At 37.4% G+C, this 24,915-nt stretch overlaps 1 protein-coding gene across 1 annotated transcript; it reads right to left on the reverse strand.

Annotated features, from left to right (window-relative positions):
• Positions 1-1,566: 1,566 nt before the first annotated feature.
• On the reverse strand, positions 1,567-24,885 carry Vsig4 (V-set and immunoglobulin domain containing 4). The gene is given in 8 exon segments (XM_051178875.1): positions 1,567-2,149; positions 2,151-2,292; positions 2,620-2,641; positions 4,679-4,783; positions 12,569-12,724; positions 13,673-13,735; positions 21,999-22,355; positions 24,797-24,885. Coding segments are annotated over 8 exon segments (1,029 nt in total). The 5' UTR covers position 24,885; the 3' UTR covers positions 1,567-2,053.
• Positions 24,886-24,915: the final 30 nt, after the last annotated feature.

Raw genomic sequence — 24,915 nt, forward strand, 5'->3', positions numbered from 1 at the left:
TTACGTTTTTCAGATCAGATGAAAGACTGGGATATAATCCTGATGGTTCCTCCATAGAGGGTTCCCTGAATTTGTGATTAATTTCACTAGGACAATGGAATTATCTCAAGCCCAGGGATGATGATGATGATGTTGTAGTTGTTGTTGTCCTTCTTCATGTTCTTCTTGTTCTTGTTGTTCTTCTTGTTCTTGTTCTTCTTCAAAGCAGAATAAGATAAATGAGTGTTTTCAAAGGTTAGTGGGGGCTGGACTCAGAGATTTTTAATGAAGGAAGCTGAGGTTTCTACTGGGTGGGGAACCTGTTGTGGATGTTTGTAAGTGAAATGGAGAAGATGTTGTTTTCACCAATTATGTGTAGCTGGCATTCAGAAAAGAAGAAAATGCTGAGGTTTTGAACATGGACTTGGCAACATCAGTAGGAGCGAAATGTGGAGGATTCTTACTTGTTTATTTTTGTGTACTATTTTGTTTTTTGTAATCAGTTCAAAGTGGGAGCAGCTCTTGTTGAAACCTGAACTGATTCCATACATATACAGAAAATAGGGAACATAGTATTCTCATGAATAGTAAGGTAGTTGTTTGACATGAAATACATGGAGGGAAACGTAGAAGCAGTGCAAACCTGGCCCCAAACAATTTCTTCACAGTGGATTTTGTTTCAAATGTACTTAAATGTACAGTTCTTCCCTTCATTCCCCTTCCCTTCTCCCACTATCTTCCCCCTTCCCTACCCTTCCCTCAAAAAAAAAAAAAAAAAAAAAAAAAAAAAAAAAAAAAAGCAGAATCTCTTTCTCTTCACCCTTTCCACATTGTAAGACGAGTTCAGGAGTTAGAGAAGATGAACAATGAACATTGCAACTAGCCCAAAGATTTTAGTGGTGTTATGCACATACTTTGAAAGGAAGGAAACTACTAAATATCTACATGCACAATCATTGGAGAAAGAAGAGGAACTTCTTGTCAAAGTTCACATTGCCCTGGTAAGAGTCCCCAAATAGAGCTGAAAGAAAGACGAGTGGGGAATAGATATTATGTAGAATACTGATTAAGAAAAGATTGATTTGCTTTAGATAGGGCTATTCACGGTGTGAGAAGGGAAATGGCATGGGTTGGAATGTGAAAGACCAAGTAACCAAGAAACAAACTGATAACAATGAAGAGCAAAGTTACAGGTTGGCCTAGGTGTTATAGACCCATAATCCCAGCTACTCGGAAGTCTAAGGCAGCTGGTAAGTTCAAAGCAAAAACAGTGAAATAAAGGGAAGCCTGTGCAAGTTAATGGAATCACACACAAATAAAAAGTAAAAAGATTAAAAGAACATATCTCAGTGGTAGAGTACTTGGTTAATCCTGGGTTACATTTCTTGTAAAACACACACACACACACACACACACACACACACACACACACACACGCACGCACGCACGCACACATGCACACACACATACACCACAGAGAATGCAGAAAATTGAGTGATCTATATTTCTAGGGGTGCTTATCATCATATTTAGTCCCATTTTTGGTAGGTCCTACTGTGTCTTGAGAGAAGACAGACACAACTGTAGTTGCTGTCATGATTAAATATTTATTAACACCAAAAGAATACAGGAGCATTAAATTCACAGTGTAGGAACAGATCTGTACCTTGGCTTGTGATTAGCAGTATTAATCAAAAGTCCCCTGGCCCTAGAGAAAGGGACACAAAGATGGATACAAATGGTTGCTTGAGTTGGTAAGACTGGGCCTCATCTGATTTTCTGGTGATGCCTTGAGACATGAAGAACCTCTAGTGCTATGGGAATTTCTCTGGTGTTTGCATAAGAGTTGTGGAGGCTCCACGCTGGAACATAGAAGAGTCCAGGGCCAAACCCAGAAACTAGCTTTCTTGAGGTGCATATGGTAAATTCTTAGCCAAACCAGGATTTCCCAGTGGCCCCAACACTGGCAGAGTTGATACTTTGGGTTATCTAGGAAGCAAGGAAGCAAGGAAGGAAGCTACGCTAAAGGCAATAATGGAAAAAATCATAGGCAATTATGTTAGTAGACCTACACTTAGTGAAGCATTTTAGCAGATGCTATTGTTTTCAGTAGCAAGGACTTCAGAGTTTCTTGGAACAGTGTGAAGCATTCAGGAATAGTCATTGTTGAACTGGGTGGTGATTTGGTACTCCTGTCCCAGGCAAGGCTCATCAGAATAGTCATTGATCAGAGCATGGGAATCTGCTGCAACATTGAAGCACCCGTTTGTGAAGGTGGTTTCTTCAGAGTTGCTGGTTTCCTTGGCACACACCCTAAGGACCAAGATGCAGTTACTCATAAGAAAGATCTTGACCTTAGATCCTGCTTTCTAATATCTTGCCTCCTAAGTTCTTACTCACCGACTCTCAGGATCCTGGTAGACAGGGATTGTGGGCACAGAAAGTTTGTATACTTAAAGTAAATCATCTTGTGCATCCATTGATCCAGGACACAACATGAGAATATTCATCTGAGATGGTAAAATATTTTCTGACCCTGAGGGACTCTGTTAGGATTAGTCTCCAGGTTTTCTGCCACTGATAAACAGAATTTATGGCAAGGAATGGTTTAATAAGTTAGAAAATGAGATGGTATCTTACCTGCTCACTTCATAGACATGCTCTGGAAAACAATGAAGAAATATGTTAGAAACTTATTTGGAGAGTAGACAAGAGCTAAGCATGAAAGCTCGGTATCAGTCCAAAACCAGGGAAAGAAAACAGAAGATAATTCAAGGTACCAGCTTCCTAATATTGAGAGTTATTGTCATGAATTGAAATACAGGGATATGGATTTGTCACAGAAGTGGAAGGTACATATGCTTGATCTCATTTCTGTATCAGAACATCAGGCTGAAGATATTGCTTGGTGTGGGGAAGGGTTTATATCATATATGGAAAAGTTTGTTTTTCATTGAATTAATAAAACAAAATTACTTAAAAATCATAAAACTAAAAGGACCATGACTAGATAATCATTGCCCCCTAGTGTCTTTGGAGGAGTACTGTCCTCTATTCTAGAGGATTATGCTAGCACAAAGATTGGTATTTCTTGATTACTCTTTCCTCTGGGTGCTTATTGTCTTTCATGGTAGCAGCTGAAAACTCATGCACTAAATTACAAGAAAGATAATAATGCAAACTACAGAAGTTCTGTTTTGTAGAGACCCAGATTCTCATGTTTTATCTCCCCCATTGGAGTGGGAGATTCTGTACTTTCAAGTCTGTGATCTTTTGTTTGTTTTTTTATTTTTTGTTTTTTGTCTTTATATACACAGTATATGGAATACAAACTATGCTCAGTAACTACAGACTAAATTACATTACTGCTTGGAAGTTGGTCTTTCTTAAAGAGAAACAGAAAGCAGGAACTCGTGGAAGGCAAACTAAGAAGGGTAAAAAGTAATGAAGCATGAATACATGTGAAAGTTTTAGTTACTTGTTTAAATTTAGTGACTATAAATGAGAATAAGTAAAAGGTATGAGAGAACAGGAAGAAAATGGGGGAAGGTCTTAAAAATGATATGATGTGACTTCTTATTCCCTTGAGCTACTAGGAACTATAAAACATTTGGAGATAGTTTAAGAGGCAAATAATGTATAGTTACTGTTTTAGTCTCAACAAGATTATGGAGCAGGTATTTGTGGCCATTTGAGGAATTTCCACTCCCAAGACCATCCTGTTGGGTCACAGTCATGGTAAATGGCCAACAACATAGGTTATACTTCAGACCCTGGGAAAGGAGATGGACAAGATTCCCTTCTATTTGATTAAAGTAATCCAAGGCAGAAAGATGCTTATGAACTTAAGATACAGAAAAATAGACAAGCTAACTCTAAGCAAAATGACTAGTGTAGGAGTACTGAATTGTAATGAAGGTTTTCTTAGAAACAACCAACCTGATTCCCCTCAACTTTATGTTTTCCATACTCATTAAATAGCTATGACAGTAACTTCTTTATTGTGCTACTTCCCTAATCATAACAATTAGGTTAATCTTAGGGTCATGGCAAGGGCTAGTGAAGAAATTCTTTATGCTGGAATTCAAAACTTGCTATGATTAGAAGGGAACCTTCATTTCCCCCTGTACTTCATTATCATTTAACTAACTGCATTTTCCTTTGTGATGATCCACCTGCATTTGCAGTTTAAGCCTTTATACTTCTACCCATTTGGTTTCACTGTCCTGGAATACTGTCCCTTCACATATTGCCTTCATTCAGTATTACCTAGATCCAGTTATACCTGTTGAAAGTGAATATTACAGCTCTGACTCTCTTCTCTTCAGTATTTGCTCAGTATTGTCTTTTCTACAATTTGAATCATAATCTTTCTAGTATATATGCTATTGATAATTTATTAGCTTCAAATTGGAAATCCTCATATAAATTGCAAGCAACTTCTCTTCCAGTTTTGTAAAATGATTCAGTACAATGATAGTTGCACTTGGCTGGGTACCCTTTATTATTATATTCTGTTTGATATGACATGCATTATTTGCAGAGACCCTATCTGTCTCTTTTTAATTCTACCATTACTCTAAAAGTAGTCTTCAAGCTCATTGGAATGTTAGGCATACTATCTTATGTAGTATATAGATAAATATACTGTTGAAAAGAATGAATGAACAAAAGCTAACTATACCTATTTATCACTCACCTTGTTGGCATATTCTGGAACAGAACATGATATAAGCTATGGTGACAACCACTATGCAGCAAAGGACGGCAATGCAGATGATGGCAGAGGTTGCCAGTTCCCTTCCTAAAAGGTAAAATAAGACTAAGTAGTATTTGGTTAAAAATTAGGTCAGTCAAAGTCCTTACCCACTGCTGGACCTTGCACATTACCTTACCAACACACCAAGGAAGGTGTGCCCATGGCATGATAGTAGCAAGACCAGAATAGAAAAACTAAGAGCTTTTCTATTGGAACTGAGGGCTGTTGCACAGGAAGGAATGTCATGCCTGGTACTATAATCCTGGTCAATAGGTACCTTTCGTGGCAGGGGGTGGGATGGGGTGTGTCATAGACTCTAGAGTAGTTCTTGCTGTTTTTATTTTTGCAAATATTCAATTTTCTATCTAAAAATTATACCCATAGAACTAGGCTTCTCTCAGTATTGGACTGAGAAGCTTATTTTGCATCTGACAGCAATCAATACAGAGATACATTTTTGGTGAAAGTGTTGAGAAGAGACTGAGGACTCATGTCTAATTCTATTTTGTGTGCTTTGCTGTTTTGCCTGCTTTATGTCTATGTGAGGGTGTTGGATCTACTGGAACTGGAGTAACAAACAGTTGTGAGCTCCCATATGGGTGCCTGGAATTGAACTCGGGTCTTCTGGAAGAGCAGCCAGTGCTCTTAACTTCTGAGCCATCTCTCAAGCTCAAGTGCTCATTTCTAACACACACACACACACACACACACACACACACACGGGATGGGGAGGTGGGAGGCCCAAAGAACATCATGAAAGATAGCAGAAATATTAAGAGCTAGGCAGTGAGGAAGAGTTCTGTGAAATGATGTTTTCTGGACATGACAAGGCTATTGAATTAATGAATTCGTAGCAGTATAGCAGTTATAGTTATCTGCTCAGACTGATGTAAGATCAAGCCAAAAGTTTATTGCATATGTGGTAAAGAGCCCTAGTCTTTACTGAAGATAGCTTCTGGAGGAGAGACAATTATTCTTTTTTTCAGTGTGCTCCACCCAAGAGGTTTCCCACATGCCAGTGGGTGGACCCAAACTCATGTACATCTGGATGTTACTAATCAGAGTTAGTGGGTTGTCTTAAATGAAAACATGGAGTAGGAGGGGGTCAGTTTGTGGAATATGTGTTTGGAGTTGAAGGAGAGAAATGAGACATGATCATATTTTAAATATGTATGAAATTCAACAGAATCAAGTAGTTATGCCAAAAGTTTTGAATGCTTATGTAATATTCTTTTTAAAAGACAAGATGGGGTGGTAATGGTGGTATATACTTTAATCCAGGCATTTGGGAGGCAGAGGCAGGCAGATCTTTGTGAGTTTGAGGTTGACCTGGTCTACATGGTAGGTTCCTGTACAGCCAGTGTTATATGTGTCAATGATGCAATATTGTTTTTCCAAGAATTATTAGTAATAGTTCAAATGGGAAAATTTTCAGTTCACATTCAAGAATAAAATAAATTCATTGTTAAATACACACACACATATACACTAACCATTTTTCTATCAATGGAAATATATTTGCATATAACCACACACATATGTATATGTGTGTGCGTGTGTGTGTGTGTATTCATAAGAAACTGCCACTGACTCTGATAAACACACCAAGTAAAAGAAACCAGCTACAAAAATACATTATTTTATTCCTTTATAAGAATACAAAACAGCTTAAAATAATACATGGCAATAGTGACTAGGAAAATAAATCATTTGGTGTGAATTAGACAGCAGGTAAGGTGGTTGTAAAGTATGCACATTTTTTTAGATTTTTAAATTTTAGATTTTTAAATATTTAATTTACCTATACATTATTCATATACTATGTTTCCATAAAAAGTTCACTAAATTTTTAAAAAGCAGACAAATAAACAGAAATTGGGCTTGGGAAAAAAAGATCAAATCAGAAACTCTAAGTATCAGCCTAGAGCATCTTGACGTTCTGAGCTTGCCAGAGAGAAAAATAAAATCCCACATTCTTTAGAAAATCTTGATAAATGTCAGAGATGCAATGTCAAAACAAATTCTCATAGTCCCACAAGTTGATTGCTCTTTGTGGCGACAGTCACATTTTCATTCTTTCCGTGGGGCCAAGACAGGAGGCTTTCACTTTTCCTTAAGATAAAAAAGTGGTATTTTGACTCATCAGTTATTCAGAATTGCGAGATTCTGGCAACTTACTTAAGCCATAAAGACTATTTTCTTTATAGTACTGTTTGGCTCAAGTTCCCAGCTTCCTCTTTCATCAAATATATTTCCATTCAGAAATCTGGGGTACCTTGAGAGTTAATACTGTCAACCTGAAAGGAACTAGATCCTTCTAGGAGACCAGCCTCTACGCATTACCTTAACCATGGGCACCATATTTCCATGGGCTAGCATCATGGTTGGAATATAGGAGACAAGCCTCTAAGCATTAACTGGGGGCACCATACTTCCATGGGCTAGCATCATGGATGGAATAAACAAGAGAAAGCAAGATGACCATTCTCTGCTTTCTGGTTGTAGCTATGATGTGATTGTTTGCCACGACTTCCTTGCCATGATCAACTGTACCCTTGAGCCCAAGTAAACCTTTTCTTCCTTAAATTGCTTTTGTCAGGTATTTTGTTGCAGAAATGAAATAAGTAACTAAAATAGGCACGCACATAGTTGAAGGAATACACTGTATAAAGATTCCAACCCTCAGTCTTATTTATTTGCTCTATGGTCATATAGGTCAGATAATGGTCCTCCCTCAAAAAATGTTTGCTAATGGGTTTCTAGAATTATATGTAATACAAAGAAGAGTTAATGTTAAAGGCAGAATTAAGATTGGTAGCTACCTGTGGTTAAAATAAGGAGATTATCAATAATGTTTTTGATGAGCTCAATGTAATCATAAAGATTGATTTAATAGTGAAGGTAAGAGATAAGGGAGAAGTTAAGAGTCAGAGGGAGATTTGAACACATTATATTGATAACTTTGAAAAGAGATAAAAGAAGTTATGAGCTAAGGAATGTGGATAACTTGTATATAGTGGAAAGTATCAGGGAATGGCTTCTTCTACAAAGCTTCCAGAAGGACTACAGCACTACTAGCACCCGATTTAAGCTCACTAATTATTATATCAGATTTTTTCCATAAGTATAAGATAACATGTTTATGCCATTTTAATATACAAAAATTGAGGTAATTTTTTATGTTAGTCACAGAAAAGTTAACATGGTAAAGTTAGTCAAATCATCATCTGTTACTGGACTTTAATTTCCTCACAACTTCAATGACATGTTTGAATGATAGTCAAAGCACTTCTTTTATCTACTTTTATTTAATTATAATTATCATTCAAAATAACATATTCATCATGCTTTGTTTTGATTGATTTTTTCTTCCCCACTGCATTCTGTCCTCCTGCTACTTGTATCCTTCTCCTTCCTGTAGTTACCATTTCATGTCACATGTGTTGTATTTCCCTCCTCTGCTCCTTCCTTAACACTAGTTTTTCTTTGTTTTGTTTGGAGGGATGGTTAGGTAGATGGCTCAGTGGTTAATGTATTTGGTATATAAACAAAAGCAGAGTTCACATTCCTATTACCGACATAAAATTCAGACACAATAATGAGAATCTGTAACCAGTGTTCAGGGACAGAGACAGGTGAATCCTCTGGTCTTGTTGGCCAGTCAGTCAATTCAAAATAGTGAGCTTCAGGCCATTGAGAGACACTGTCTCCAAAAAAAAGTTGAGAACAATAGAAAAATATCTAAAGAAGACCTTTAGTCTCCACATGAGCATACACAGGCAAGCATGTGCATACACATGTATATTATACTAAATACACACACACATACACACACACACACACATAACACACTACTTATTTTTACTTCAAATTGGCTTTTTTCTAGTTTCATAGCTCACTTATTCTTACAAAAATACACATACATAAAAATTAGGAGCTAGACTCTACATAAGAACCTAGGTTACTCCAGTTAACATATTTTCAGTTCCATAATTTTCATGTATTTCATTTTCTGTTTGTGCCTGAGTAAAATTCCTTTGTCATATATAATGCATTTTCCTTTTCTATTCATCTGTTGGGGCAGGGCCTTGGCCTTCCTCTGTGTGTCTATATAAAAGAGTATCCCTCTACGGGGAATGGACTTGAATGGAATATTTTTTCTCTTTTTGTGTTCAGTAAGTTCATTATTGTATATATAAAAATATTTATTTTATATGTTGATTATGTATCCTGAAACATTATTGTTTTTCAAAACATGGCTTCTCTGTAGCTTTGGAAGCTTTTCCAGAACTTGCTCTGTAGGCTAAGCTGGCCTCAAACTCACAGAGATCTGCCTGCCTCTGCCTCCCAAGTGTTGGGATTAAAAGAGTACACCACTACCCAGCTATGAACACTATATTTAATAAAACTGGAGGTGATACACACATTTATTGCATTTTATATTTTAGAATGCTCTAAGCTTTCCAACTTAGTATAATGTTAGCTGCAGATTTTCATATGTAGCATTAATTGTGTTGAGGTATATCCAGTATGCTCCTGATTTTTTTCTGAACTTTTATTAAGAAGCTGTGTTGAACTTTATAGAATGCCTTCTCTATATCTATAGAGATAATATAATTAAATTGACAGTCAATCTTGGCAGCACTGTCCACATGAAACTGACTGTGGAACAATGAAGGATTTGAAAGTTAATGGGTCATAAATTTTTCCCCTGTGGCTTCAAATAGCCTCTAAGGTCATGCAAAATGTGGCAAGAAAGTCCATTCATGAGAGTTCTGAGAGGTCAAGTGGTCTTGAAATGCCACTGTAGAAAGGGAGAGGAAACATCCTGACAGGGAATGGTTTTGTGGGCAGCAAAATTGGAGGAGTAGAACCATGTAAGCCTTCAGACATCAGACATGGAGCTATGGACTAGAGTATTTGGGACTTTGTCCTTCTGGGTTTCAGTCTTGCTTTGGCCTAATATTTCCTTACTATGCTCCATTTTTCACTTTTGTAATGGTACAGCTAGAAGACCTGGGTATATTATGTGTTAGATATAATTGCTTTTGATTTTACAGCCCATTATAATTAAGAGAGTATATTAATAGTAATTTTCTGATGGGGTCAATGTAATCATAAGGATAAATTTAATTAGAGGAGACTTTGGACATTTTAAACAGCATTTTGACTGTGCAAGACTATGGGTACTTAGGAAGGTAGACTAAATGGATTTTGTATTATGATCTGGTCTACAGACTATTAAGGCTAGGGAGCAGAATACAGCTTGAGTGTGGTGTCTCCCATGAGTCTTGGAATTTAGAATGCTTGGTTCTCAGTTGGTTGCTGTTTGAGGAATATTATGAGGGATGGTGATGCTGGAGGAAGTATGTCACTGGGGGTGGGCTTTGAGGTTTCAAAGCCATGTGCTACCCTCCAGTTTATCTCTTAGTTTCTTGTTTGTGGTTGGACTTATGTATTCTCAACTGTGTGATGTCTGCCACCTGCTTCACTCCATCACCCAAAAAAATAATAAGAAGTATATTAGTCTCTAAACACCTATGCTTTATTGTAGTAAGTTTTCTATTACTATGATAAAACACCATGAGTAAAGGCAACTTAGAGAAGAAGAAGTTTATGGTTTCAGATGGATAAGAGTATGTCATGGCAGGGAAGCATGACAATGAGCATGGGCATGGCAACAGAAGCAGGAAGGTGAGAGTTCAATCACTTTCTTCATCATCAAACATAATGCAGTGAAAGGAATCTGGACCTGGAATGATACTAAAAACTCTCAAAGGGCAACCCCAGTGATACACTTTCTCTGGAAAGGCCATTCCATCTCTCTAAATAGTGGCACAACTGGGGACCAAAAACTCAATGAACCCACAGGGGACATTGACATTCAAGCCATCACATTCCTCTCTTTGACCCTGATATGTTTATGACCACATGATAATACAAAATGCCCTTAGATAAACTTTAAAAGTCCTCACAATCTGGTACTCTCAAAACTATTTAAAAGTCCAATGTCTCTTCTGAGACCCAAGTAAATTTCTTATCCATAATCTCCTGCAAAATAAAAAAGCAGATTACATTCTTCCAACATCAAATGGCACAGAATGCACATTACCATTCCAAAACAAGAAATGGGGGAGGGGGTAGTAAGGAAATAATGGACTAAAGAGAGACTAAACTCTAACATGGTAGACATAAAATCATGTGGTCTCATTTCTGGAATTATGGGAGTTATACAAGTCTGACACTCCTGCCTTGCTGCCTGCAACAGGCATTTCTTTCTTGGGCTGTTACCGCTTCTTATCTATAGTTCTCCTTGGCAGATGTTTCATGACTCTAGCATCATCCACATCTTGAGGTATCCAATACAATTCAAGCTTCATTTTCACAGCATAACACAATATGCTCTCGGGCATTTTGCCATCTCAAACTGTTCATGTAGAAACTGTCCTGTCACCAATTTCCTGGTCTTAATGTCTCCTATTATCAATCAATCCTAAGGTATAAATTTGATGAATATACCAATCTCAGCTGACAATGAATATTTTCAGAGCTTGAAGTATATCATTCTATGTTTTCCCAGATTTTAGTGATGCTGATGAAAGATCTGATATTATGCGGACATTTTTGCCTCTCTCTGAGTTGGCATTTCCCCTGTATTTCTTTTTAGTACTTTATTGGGATGTATATGTCTGTTTAAATTTGGAAAATTCTTAGGTATCATTTCTTTGAATACATTGTCTAAGGATTTTGATTTAATCTCTGCTCTTTCTTCAACTGTATGGACTATTAGGTTTGCTCTCCTGAATGTATCCTTGACTTCTAAAGTTGTATTTATTAATTTTAGTTGTGCTCATTAATGTTTTCCTTATGTTTCCTTATGTGTTACTTTTTTTTTTTTAACTTGTCACCCATCCGTGAAATTCATTATTCTGCCTGGTCTTATCTCTTCATGATGATTTCTGCTATGCTTTTTATTTTATTCATAAGTAGATCATTTACCTAACATGTTTGAGACCACTGGTTCAATCCCCAATATCATAAAAAGTGTGTCTTCAACAATAAAAAGCCAGAGCATGAAACAATGAGGAATCGTTATCAAACTATTTCATACTGAATAATAAAAACAGATACTTGATGTATATTTGGAGTCATAGGTGTTCTTCTGGATATCTGGAATTAACAACTGGTTGCAAGACCATGAAATAATCTGGAGAATTCTGGTGGATGGCCTAAAGTAGCCCAAATGAAAATGGAAATGTTATTGTTTAAGTGTAGCAGCTAATTATTAACATGAAATAAGTTTATTATTTTAAGAATCAATTTATGCATGTCAGTGCACATTGGTTGACTAGAAGTTAGTGATGAAATAATACAGAGTATTTTCTCTTTGAGATTTTAATCCGTGAGTTCCCAATTTGTGAATCTTTGAGACTTTGGGGGAATAAAACTCAGCTGTGAGGGACTGCAAAAGCTCTTAGTCAGGAATTAAAGTAGTGGAGGGCTGTTTTGAACTTTACTTGTTCTATTTCCTGTCTCCTTAGGTTAGATGGTTGAGTTCATGGTCCTACTCCTACTTTTTTTGTTCAGTGTTTGAGAAGTGTAGTGCTATCACAATAGAAAACAAATGAGGAACACATTTATCACTTTCTTTAACCTCAATCTGAATTTTTTTCATTCTTACATCTTTGTCTTTTCCTTTCTCCTTTACCTAACCAATTTAGCTCTTGAGCTCTTCTTTAATGGTTTGTGGAGATAAATATAGAGAACTTATAATGAGTCACAAATTTCAGAGTCAAGGAAGATTGAAAGAATTCTCAGTGTTACTCTTACTTGGTCCATGTCTTTCATTCACTGGGGCAGCCGTGGTCTCAAGTTTTTCATTCACCTTAGTGGTCTCCTCAAGTTTTTCATTCACCTTAGTGGTCTCCTCAAGTTTTTCATTCACCTTAGTGGTCCAGTCACATGTTGATTTCACATTAGTTGTTGCTGCGAGAACAAAGAATGAAGGTCAGAGGCTTCATCTTGCACTGAAGAGCTGTGAGGGTCAGGGATGGTGGAAAAGACTTGATGTCTTTATTGTTGGTATCATATAGGCTTCCAAGGTATCTAGTCATTATTTTTCAGTTGGCTTAGTGGCTACACCTGAATTTACTGATTTTTTTTTTAAACTGCCATCTGCAGCTTTGCTGCCCTGCAGTCAGCACTCTGTTGCTCAGGACACAGATGGACTGGTGGAGTTTCTGGTCCCACCAGCACCAGCTCTAAGTGTCCTTGTTCTATCTAACACTAAAGTTTTGGGAGTCAGATGTTGGGGTGGTAGCTCAGAGGAGCTGAGAAGCAACCATCTTGTCTTCCTTTTTGGCCAGAGCAAGAGAAATCTCTCAATTTGTTCCAAACTAAAAAGACTATGGATCACTAAGTCCCTCCCTACTCCTCCCTATTCATCTCTTTATCCATCTTCTTGGGTCCTCTGTATTCTCTATGGCTAATTCTTGTAAACTAGTACCTGACTCTGCTCCCTGATCCAGGGTTGATTTTATTAAAACTCTCTTGGTTTCACAGTGGCATCAAATTTCCCACAACAAGCCATATCATTGGCCTATATTGTAATACGAGGCAAAACATCTGTTTTTTGCTATATGTGGTTATCAATGGAAAGAATAGGTACAAAGAAGAAGTAGTATGCTCAAAGTCACATAGTAAATCATGTTTGAAAAAAATGTGATATAATGCTTTCTTTTTGCTTTTTTCACAAAGAAAAGTATATTTCATGATTCAATGTTTTCACTACCCTTAAATCTTTGCTGTGTCTCTTTACTCTTATGATCTCTCTGAGTAACACAGTGATATCTTTGCCCAAAATCAATGTAATTGCAAATCCTTGGTTTCTAAACATTTTTAAGAACTCTGTAACAAAGCCTTAGTAAAACTTACCTTCCAAAGAGGACTGCATGGTTGAAAGTGATTCAGTATTGATTATACGTGGATTGGAGGAGTCTGCAAGGAAAAAAAGGAGCATGGTTAAGGAGTCTGTTACCCTTAGATAAACAGTTGAAGATACTAATAAGATTAGGAATTGGGTTGTATCTCTCAACCCTCCAGTCATGATGTTGGAAACTTCTATTCCTGTTCATCATTCCTCACAAATCACTCTAAGGTAGAGTTCATAAGTCAAGGTTCAAAGAATCTATATCTATATCTATATCTAGAGTTGAGAGGGTCTGAAAACTTGGTTGAGGAAACATCTTAGCAATCACTAAGTTTTATCTATAATATAGTGATTCATCCTTGAGAAAGACTCCAGAAGTCTATCAAAGAAGGTGTTATTCAGTGACTTCAATGAAAATGGTGAATAATTACTTCTAAAAATTTACTTCCTCTCAGAAATAAAGGCAGAACTGAACCATTTTGATATCGTTATTTTCTACAGAATTTTGCAAACTGGTTCATAGGAACTTAGGGTGTTTATGTAAGAAAAACAGCCTAGTTTTAGTAATGACATGAAGATTTGTGGCATTTCAACTTCCCTCAGAAGTAATAAAATCTAATACCCTATTCCAGGTGCAGGAGTAAGCAGCTCATTCTAAAAATACTATCTTTATTTGACCTATCTAATGATTCCTTGAGAAATGTGACTTCAAATGCTTGTTTTACTTAGCATCTGTACTAAAAGTCTCTCTTGATGGCTAAGAAAAAATTTGTCACACAGAGGCCTACAGCAATGGATAACAGTTTGGAGAAAGAAGAGAGTAACCAAAAAATTTAAAAGGAAAGCTTAAAAATGCGACATCTCCAGGAAGTTTGAAATGTTTGCTAACTTCCCTGAATCAAGGATGGAATCAAGGATGTCATATCCTTTCTTATAGTTATATATATCCAGAAAAATGTAAGAAATGCATAAGGTCACACTTATGGTTAGCCTTCAGATTTCATATAACAGAGAATAAACAATGTGCCAAAATTGTAAACTGGATACTCATTGATACCATTGCTAAACAAGCAACATAGTTCTCTGGTAAATAATATGATTTGCTCTTGGCAGTTAAGAAAATCTCATTCCAGTTATTAGCTGACTTCTAAGCTAATGAAATAGTGAATTTAGTGGCTACCTTGAGACACTGAATTCAAATGACTATACAAAATTAGTTTTTAAAAATCACCATCTTGAACAAACAATCAAACACATAAAAACAAATAAGTAGAGTAAGTTTGCCCTCATAGTCTCAACTACAAGTATAAATTTAGTTTGGGCACCATAGAAAACCCCCATGTAAAATACAAACAATCCCCAAATGAAAATGCAGGAGAAATAAAGATATTTCCCAGAAAAGTAATGATTGTAAGAAATATTCTCTAGTGGGTAGGACCCATAAGAAATGTCATAAAGCATTCTTTAAGCTAAAATAAAGGGGCAGTAGATCATATCCAAAACTAATGTGAACAAATAAAAAAGCACCAGTATAGGTAACTATAGAGGTGAATGTTGAGTGTAAACATACCTTTCCAACCTGACTTAAAATCTAAAAGAACAAAACACTTTATAAAACAATACTATCTGTGGTTGTGTTCCCAGCCTTTAATGGCTAAGCCATCTCTCCAGCTCCACAAAACAATAATTCAAAATCAATACTCACACCATTATAATATATTAAGAAGTAATTTGCAGTAATGATAGAATTAAATGATAAGAAATTGAACTGTATATAAACATCCTTTTGTATACTATGAAATTAAACGGGAATGAATACAATAAATTAGGAACTGATAATATTCCACAGATAGAAATAATGAAACTACTTAGTAAATGTCTTAAGACTTTTATGGCTGTGATAAAATACCATGACCCAAAGAAACCCGAGAAGGAAAGAGTTTCTTTCAGCTTATAAAACTCATGTCATGCTCTATTACTTAAGAGAAGTCATGTCATGGACTCATGATAGGAACCTAGAGGCAGGAACTTCAGAATCAGAAGCCATGGAGGAATGCTGCTTACTGGATTTTTCTCATGGCTTACTCAGCCTGCTTCCTTATAGCCCCCAGGACCACCAGCCCAGTGGATGGTACTGCCTGTGGTAAATTGGGCTTCCTCACAACAATCATCAGCCAAGAAAATACACCACAGGCTTGCTCAGACATTTTCTCAGTTGACTTTACCTCATCCAAAATGACTCTAGCTTCTATGAAGTTGACATAAAACTAGCTATCACAGTAAACTGAACAATAATAGAATTATGTAATACACTAGAAATTGTATATGTATATTAAGCATCAAAGGTAGAACTGATGGAGAAATATAGAAATAAGTATAAAGTATAAAGACTACAATATAAAATGAGCAATATATATCCTACTTTATTAATCACTGGATTAAATATGAGAAGAAAATTTCATATTTAAAGGCACAGAGTCTCAAATGATCAGATCTAGTTATGTGATGTGCTTGTTTAATACTCTGTGGTAGAATAATATTTAAAGGAGTGTTGTTTTTATTTATGTTGCATCTTTTTAAACTCTGTAAAACTGTGATTCTTTGTCTGTCTAAAACACATGATGGTCTCATAAAGACCTCAATGGCCAAGAGCGAGGCAAGAGGAAGCACAGGTGGGGCTGGAAGGCAGGGTGTATAAATAGAAGGATAAATGAGGAAAAGGAAGAAAGGAGCAAGAGAACAAGGGGAGGAGAAAGGCCAGCCACAGAGCCACCGAGCCAGGCACGAAGTAAGAAGAAAAGTAAAATATATAGAAGTAAGAAAGATAAAATCTCAGAGGAAAAAGGTGGATGGGATAACTTAAGAAAATCTTGCTAGAAAAAAAGCCAAGGCCAGGCATTCATAACTAAGAAAGAACCTCCATGTTTGATTTCTTTCAGTGCTGCGTGGAGGGCCCCTCAAAAAGGCAAGAGATCAAAAACATTAGTAGAGTACTCAAAGAAAAAAAGTTTTAAAGTAAAAGAATGCCAAAAGATGCTGTGGAGTGGGGGGTGGGATGGGATGGGAGGATGGTCAGGGGACATGGGAAGGAGAGAGAAAGGGAGAGAGAAAGAGGGAAAGAGATTGATATGTAAGATAAGAAAAAACAAATAAATAAAAAGAAAAATATGGACAATAAAATATGTGAAGAAAAAGAAAAGTTGTAACATACAGAAAAATTTCAACATATAGCCAAGATATACTGGTATAAGACAAATTATATTTGCAAATTTTTTTCCTATGTACAAAGAACAGAAATTTGTGATCATAAAATTGCCTTTTGTGAAGGAGAAAAAAATTCATTTTTAAAAATATACTGATATTAATAGAGCACCTATGAACACCTGATTTTTGACAAACAGCCTAAATTATACAATGGGAGGAGGAAAGCATCTTCAACAAATAGTGCTGGCATAATTGGATGATGGTGTGTAGAAGACTGCAGATAGGACCAATGTCTATCGCCATGCACAAAACCAAGTTCAAATGGATCAAAGACCTCAACATAAATCCAGCCACATTGAACCTCTTAGAGAAGAAAGTGGGAGGGACCCTTGAACAAACAGGTACAGAAGTCTACTTCCTGAACATAACTCCAGTGGCACAGACACTGAGATCAACAATTAATAAATGGGACCTCCTGAAACAGAAGCTTCTTTAAGGCAAAGGACATAGTTGACAAGATAAAATGGAAGCCCACAGACTGGGAAAAGATCTTCACCAGTCCTACATCTGACAGAGGGCTGACCTCCAAAATATACAAAGAACCCAAGAAACTAGTTACCAAAACACCAAAGAAACCCTATTAAAAATGGGGTACAGAACTGAAGAAAGAATTCTCAATAGAGGAAATCAAAAAGGCTTAAAGACACTCAAGAAAGCACTCAACATCCTTAGCTACCAGGGAAATGCTAATCAAAATAATTCTGAGATACCATCTTACTCCTGCCAAAATGGCTAAACTTAGAAACACCAATGACAACTTATGCTGGGAAAGGTGTGGAGAAAGGGGACCACTCCTCCACTGCTGGTGGGAATGCAAACTCGCACAGCCATTTTAGAGATCAGTATGGCAGTTCCTCAGGAAAATGGGAATCAGTCTACCACAGGACGCAATCCCCCTCTTAGGCATATACCCAAATTATCCACATCCATGCAACAAAGACATCTGTTAAACTATGTTTGTAACAGCATTATTTGTAATATCAAGAACCTGGAAGCAACCTAGATGCCCCTCAACTGAATTATTGATAAAGACTATGTGGCATATTTACACAATGGAATAATACTATGTGGAAAAATCAATGGAATCTTGAAATTTGCAGGCAAATGAATGGATCTTGAAGAAACCACCCTGAATGAGGTAACCCAGTCACAAAAAGAGGAACATGGAATGTACTAACTCATATATGAATTTTAGGCATAGAGCAATGGATCACCAGTCTATAATTCACACCACCATAGAAAACAGGATACAAGGAAGAACCAAAGAGATTCACAGAAGGGGAATGGAATAAGATCTCCTGAGCATATTTGGAGTAGGGGGGATAGTGAGTGGAGAGGGAGCTTGCAGAAAGAGAAGGGGTGGAGAGGAAAACATGTGGGACTGGGAAGATTGAGTCAGGAGAGGAATGGACGAGGGAGAAAAGAGAGAGGGAGATACCATAAATAAGGGAGCCATTATAGTTTTGAATAGAAAACTGACTCTAGAGAAATGTTCAGAGACTTACAAGGATAACCCAAACTAACAATCTGAGCCCTTCCCTGATGATGAGATTGATCACTAACTTATATACCATCATAGAGCCCTTATCTACTAGCTGATGGAAATAGAAGCAGACATCCACAGCTAAACACTGAGCCAAACTGGAATCCAAATGCAGAGAGGGAGGGGTGATAATAAAATGGAGACTAGACCAGACTACAGAAACCCACAGAGACAGCTGACCTGAACAAGGAGGAGCTCATGGACCAGACTGATAGCTGAGAAACCTGCAGTGAACTCATTCAGACCCCCCTAAACATGGGTCTAAATTGGAAGACTTGGGTATTCTATAGGACCTCTGACAGTGGAACCAGGATGTATCCCTGGTGCACAAAAGGATTTTGGAAGCACATTCCCTATGGAGGGATACTGCCTTAGCCTAGAGGCAGGATGGAGGGCCTAGTCCCTATTCCAAATGATTTGACAGATTTTGTTGATCCTTCCTGGAAGGCAACACCGTTCCTGTGGTGTAGGGGGAAGATGGGATGGGAGGGTGGTCGGAGGGCATGGGAGGGAGGGAGAGGGAAATGGTATCTATATATAAAATAAAGATTAAGCCAAAGTGGCTTCACTATTCAGTTCTATCAGTCCTTGAGTAAGTAAAGGAACGTTGCGTCTGGTGGGATATGCAACAAAAACACAAGTACCAAGATAAAGCAACAGACTAAACTTCAAAAAAAAAATGAAAAACTTTGGAGCCTTAAAGGTTACTATTCTGAAAGTAACAAGACAACATGTTGGGTCAGAGATATGGCTTAACCCTTTAGAGAACTGTCTGCTCTGACAGAGATCCTGGGTTTGGTTCTCAGCACCCATGTGATGGCTTACATCCATCCAGTTCTAGAGCATCTTATCCCTCTTCTGACCTCTACAGACAACATACATGCATGGGCATACAGCATGAAGAATGTGTGTGGGGGAAATACTTGCAAATAAAATACTTCATAAGACTAACCCAGCCACATAACCTTCAACCTCCAATTTATTCTACCTACAAGCTATGCTGGGGTAAAGTTGGTACAGTACTTATGAGAGTGACAAACCAATGACTGAGACCCTGGCAGTGCCTGGAGTGGCAGGAATCAGAGGCTGGATATCCCAGAGACCTAGGGTAGAAACAAAGATGGCTGGAAAAAAAGTTAATGAAATGATTCCTAATGATATATTGCTATACACATAGATTAGTGCCTAGCCCAAGGGTCATCAGAGAGGTTTCACCCAGCAATGGATGGAATAAAATTCAGTATCTACATCCAAACATTAGACAGAGCTCAGAAAATCCTGTGGAAGGAGAGGAAAGACTGTAAGAGCCAGAGGCATCAAGGACCATAAGAAAACCCATAGAATCATCTAATCTGGGCTCACAGAGACTGAACTGATATGAAAACCAGTGTACCTGAATGGGACGGACGCAGACCATCTACATATATGTGACAGTTGTGTAGCTTGACCTTCTCGTGGGACTCCTAACAGTGGGGTCAGAGGCTGTCTTCAACTCTTTTTCTGGGTTTCATGACCCTATTCCTTATACTGGGTTGCCTTAGTCCAACTTTAATATAAGGGGAAGTTCCTAGTCTTACTGCAACTTGATATGCTATGCTTGGTTGATTCCATGAGAGCACTGCCCTTTTCTGAATAGAAATGCAGGAGGAACGGATTGTCAGGGGACACAGAGGGGAGGATGGGGGAGAGACTAGAAGGAGAGAATGAAGGAGAAACTGTGGTCAGGATGTAAACAACAATAATAATGATAAAATCATTTTTAAAAGATTCTAGTACTCCAAAAAAATAAATTATATTCACAACTCAAGAATAATTATGGAAATGTTAGTCTGAAATGACTAAAGTATTTAGATGCACAATTCTCATAGAAGGCTGAGATCATTACAACATTTGATTTTGGGAGATATCACAGTAGTACAATTACCAAAGCCAGCACAATACTACTATACAAAGACACCTAGGTCAGTAAAAAAAAAAAGAGTAGAAATCTCAGAAATAAACTGATATGTCTGAAACCAAACTAATTTCTTGTCAATGTACAAAATGACATCACAGAAACCTTTTCAATAAATGGTGCTAGGGAAAGTGGGCATCATTAAGAATGAAACCTGACCTCTATTAGCCTGTGTACAAATCAACCAAAGTGGATTAAAGACATCAATGTGAGATGAGATTGGGAATGCTGAATCTATTAGAAGCCATATGAAAAAAACAAACAAGCAAAAAACCTTCAAGATATGATTAGAGGCAATGATTTCCGAGTTACAACCTCTAAAACAGAAGGAAAATTTATAATTTCTCATGGTATTATATCCAACCAAAAATTACTGTACTGGAAAAAAAATAATTAAAAGTGTGAAGAGAAAGACGACCTGTAGACTGGAAGGTTAGAAATGAAAATATTCAAGCTGAATGAAGTGAACCTACTCTAGATGTAAAACAACTATAATATAACTTTCAGAACACTTATAGTATTGAATAGAAGATGAGCCAGAAAATAATCTAGCAATAATCACTCAGACAAACTGTAGAAAACCCAAGGAAAACTGGCTAAAAGAAGGAGGAAGCATTGGCAGCAAGGTCCACTGCTGCACAGAATTTTATATGGTTAGGTGTGAAGGGACAGAGGTTGGGCTTTTGTTACACAAAGGACAATGCTGATTTCAGTTTTCAAACTTTTGTGGTAAAATGGGAAGTGCAGCTAATAGGAAACTATATCTCTCAAAAATACTTTTTCAAATATAGGAGAGATTGGGTGGCAGAGGAAGAGGTTCTTAAAAGTAATGCATTTTTATTTCCCAACACTATTTAAATCCTGTGATTAGCACAAAAAACTAGGGAGAACCATTTGAAGAGAAGACTGGTACTAGGGAAATGTCCAGAGATCTAAAAGAATGACCCCCAACTAACAATCTGAGCAATAGTGGAGAGGCTATTTTAAATGCCCTTCCCCAATAATTAGATTGATGACTACCTTATATGCTATCCTAGAGCCTTCAACCAGTAGCTGATGGAAACAGAAGCAGACACTCACAGCTAAACACTGAGCTGAACCCTTGGAATTCAGTTGCAGAAAGGGAGAAGTTATGAGCAAAGGGGTCAAGACCAGGCTACAGAAATCTACAGAGACACCTGATCTAAACAAGGGGGAGCTCATGGACCCCCAAACTGATAGCTGGGAAACCAGCATAGGACGGACCCAGATAGCCTGAACGTGGGTCTCAGTTAGAATGCCTGGGCAGACTATGAGACTTCTGACAGTGGAAACAGGATGTATCCCTGATGCACGATAGGACTTTGGGAGCACATTCCCCATGGAGGGATATTCCATTTGCCTAGAGACACAAGAGAGGATAGGAAGGAGAGGGAACTGGAAATGATATGTAAAATAAGAAAAGAAAAATAACTAGAGAGAACCTAAGAACATAGAAACAAAGGCTTCTCAACTTCTCAAACATGTCTAAGATTACAGTAATTTATTGTGGCTTTGCTTGCCAATACCTTGTGTTTTCACTGTGACTTACATTTCTGGACACGGAGCTCAATAATCTTATCTCTCACCACTTGGTTTCCATCAGGGGTCTGCCAGGTGACTTCACATGTGTAGTGATTCCTGTCATCCATCTGTAAGGCATTCAGTTGTAGAGAAACATCCCCTGGAACGTTGTGGCTCACTTTTAGGCGACCTCTGTATTTTGCCTGCTGGATATGGTCTCCTGAGGAGTCCCGTAGGAAGATGGTGACTGGGTCAGAGCCACGTTGTACCTTCCATTTCATCAAAATTTGACTGTAGCCTCTCAGGGGATCATAGATGCAGTGAAGTGTCATATCCCCTTTCCAGGTCCCTACCACACTCTCTGGTGCTTTTAGGATGGGATGGCCTATAGACAGGGAACAAAGGAAAATAAGCAAGCACAGATGGTATATTCACCAGAGTGAGGGTGTGAGTGACAGGGTCAAAAGCTTTCTAAGAAAGACTTTTCTTTTAATCATACTTTCATCATCCCTGGGTTCTTATGTTACCTTTCTAATCAATACAAGTCAGTTTGTGGGATAGAGTCCTTAACATTCTTAAACTATAGTGGTTTCAGGTCCCCTTTACGGCACTCTCTTGCTTGGAGGTGACTCTGAGTAAATTGTAGGACCAAATATTCTTCCCAAGTAGTATATGGAGAGTTATGGTAGACTAATCTTTAGGGACTCTATGATATTTTACATGTCTACAGCTGTTCTTTAACTGTTTTTAAGTGGGATGGAGGAAGATGGAGGAAGAATGATGAAGAGTAGATTATTATGGGTATATACATGCCTGAAACAGTCTTCTGGTTTATTATCTTTATTAACTTTCTTTTTTCTTTTCCTGTCATATATATATATATATATATATATATATATATATATATATATATATATATATATATATATATATATATCTCACTAAAGAGAAAGCCTCAGTGATTGGGATACAAACTCAAGTTCTTTTCTGCAACTGTTAAAGAGATAATAGGGGAATAAAACAGTGAAGGAAAAAGCCTGGATACATATTCCTATTTAACCAAGCCACTAGCTATTAGGTTTGAAACTTGTACTTTGCAAGTAAGGCTAGCTGATTTTTCATCCTTAGTCCTTTCTTTTCACTTCTTTTGGTTCTTATGAAAAAATATTGGAATTATATCCTGAGAGGGGCAAAGATTTCATCTATGCTTGGTCTGGAGAATTAAGGAACCTGAGTAAATTTCAAGAGCTTGTTGTGCTAGTGATTGTGGTAGAAACAAAGGAAATTGCTCCTTGATGGGATGGAGAGAGGATCCCAGAGGCAAAAAAAGAGATGGGGACCCATTGCATTTTATTAGAATTTTTCATACATAAGCTCATATCTTGATGATTTTGTATTTAGGGACAGGGGTTGTATTTAGGCAATGTCTTTCCTGGTAGATATGTTTTCAAAATGGAAGGCATTACTGAATAAATCTTTTTTATTTAGCACATATTCAGTTAAGCATGTAGAATATGATGCCTTGTGAGCAGAGTGAGCTTATGTGATCCAACTTCCTGGATATACTGCTAAGTGTATTGGTATCTATTAATGGAGACACTGAAGTTGACTCTAAGGGCCTCACCATCATCAGGAAATCTTGGAACATTCATGCATATTTTAGACAATAGATAGGACAATTTGGTTAAAAAGAAAAGAGAGCAAATAATCATAATTCAGTATTGCTAGCTACTTCAAGTAATGATTTATCCAGTCTTGCCCTCTAGAAAGGTGAAAAAAGCAGCAATTGAGAAAGAATCCCTTTGCTCCATACTGAGTCACACTTACTTCTTACTTGTGCTTACTTTTCTGAAAGGCATTTCATTTCCTTGAATTATAAATGAGTGTGGAGGAAGAGTCACAGAAATGCCCCTATGAGATAGCCCAGCACTGGGATGTATATCTAGAATTAGATTCCCACAAACAGCCCCTACAACTGGGATACTGTGTCCATAAGGTTGTGATTTGTCTCAGCAGTAAGTAATATACCAAGTCCTTTAGTTGAAGAAGCTAGCTTGGAGAAGAGGAGAATTGAGGGGACAGTTTTTCTTCCTTTCTTCAGACATTTGAAGTGCTGTCACGGAAAAAAGAAGAATGTGTGTTCTGGGTTGATAGTGAGAAGTCCTTGGATAGAAATAAGAGAGAAGTGGATTTAGTACAGCACAAGCAATATTTAGCCATGCTCTTGGATAGAGTCTTGTGGAAATCTGTAAATGTCTGTGCTCTGAAAGTGTATGAATAGCAAATACTAAGCACTTATAAATAATTCTAATTGATAGTACATGTTACTTTTATTTATTTAGAAACTGAGTCTCACCATGTAGTGCAAGATGGCCTGAAACTTTCTATATAGACCAATGTGCCCTTGAACTCACAGAGATCAATTGGAGTGCCTCTGCCTTCTAAGTGCTCAAGCATACTTATTAAACATTTATTCATTGGGAGCTGTATATTGTAGCAAGAATCAAAACTTGGAAATGAGAAGTTAGTCATTATTGTAGAATTTCAAGAGAAAAAAGAGAATATAGGAGGTTTGTGTGATATCCCTGAAACACTGGAAAATTATACAAATAATTTCCAAGAGAAGAAGCATTTCAATTTCTACCCAAGACGACTTCTGGAACTTTTACCAGATTCCAATGACTCCCCTCCCATCTGCACAAAGTTCAGAAAATTGCAGTCACAGTAATATGACTGACAAGCTTTTCTCAGTAAATACTTAACATCAACACCCATGTCCTCTGTCAGAGGTAGAAGTTGTAGACAGGCATCAGTGTGCTACCTTACCGTAGGTGAGTACTATTAGGTGGCCCAAGAGCAGCAGGACTAACAAGATCTCCATCCTATGTGAAGCCAGTGTTGTTTTTTCTTCCATCTTCCTGGTTCTGTTGCTAGTTTCTGCTTTA

The sequence above is a fragment of the Phodopus roborovskii genome, unplaced genomic scaffold (assembly GCF_943737965.1).
Source record: "Phodopus roborovskii unplaced genomic scaffold, PHOROB, whole genome shotgun sequence".
Classification (NCBI taxonomy): domain Eukaryota; kingdom Metazoa; phylum Chordata; class Mammalia; order Rodentia; family Cricetidae; genus Phodopus; species Phodopus roborovskii.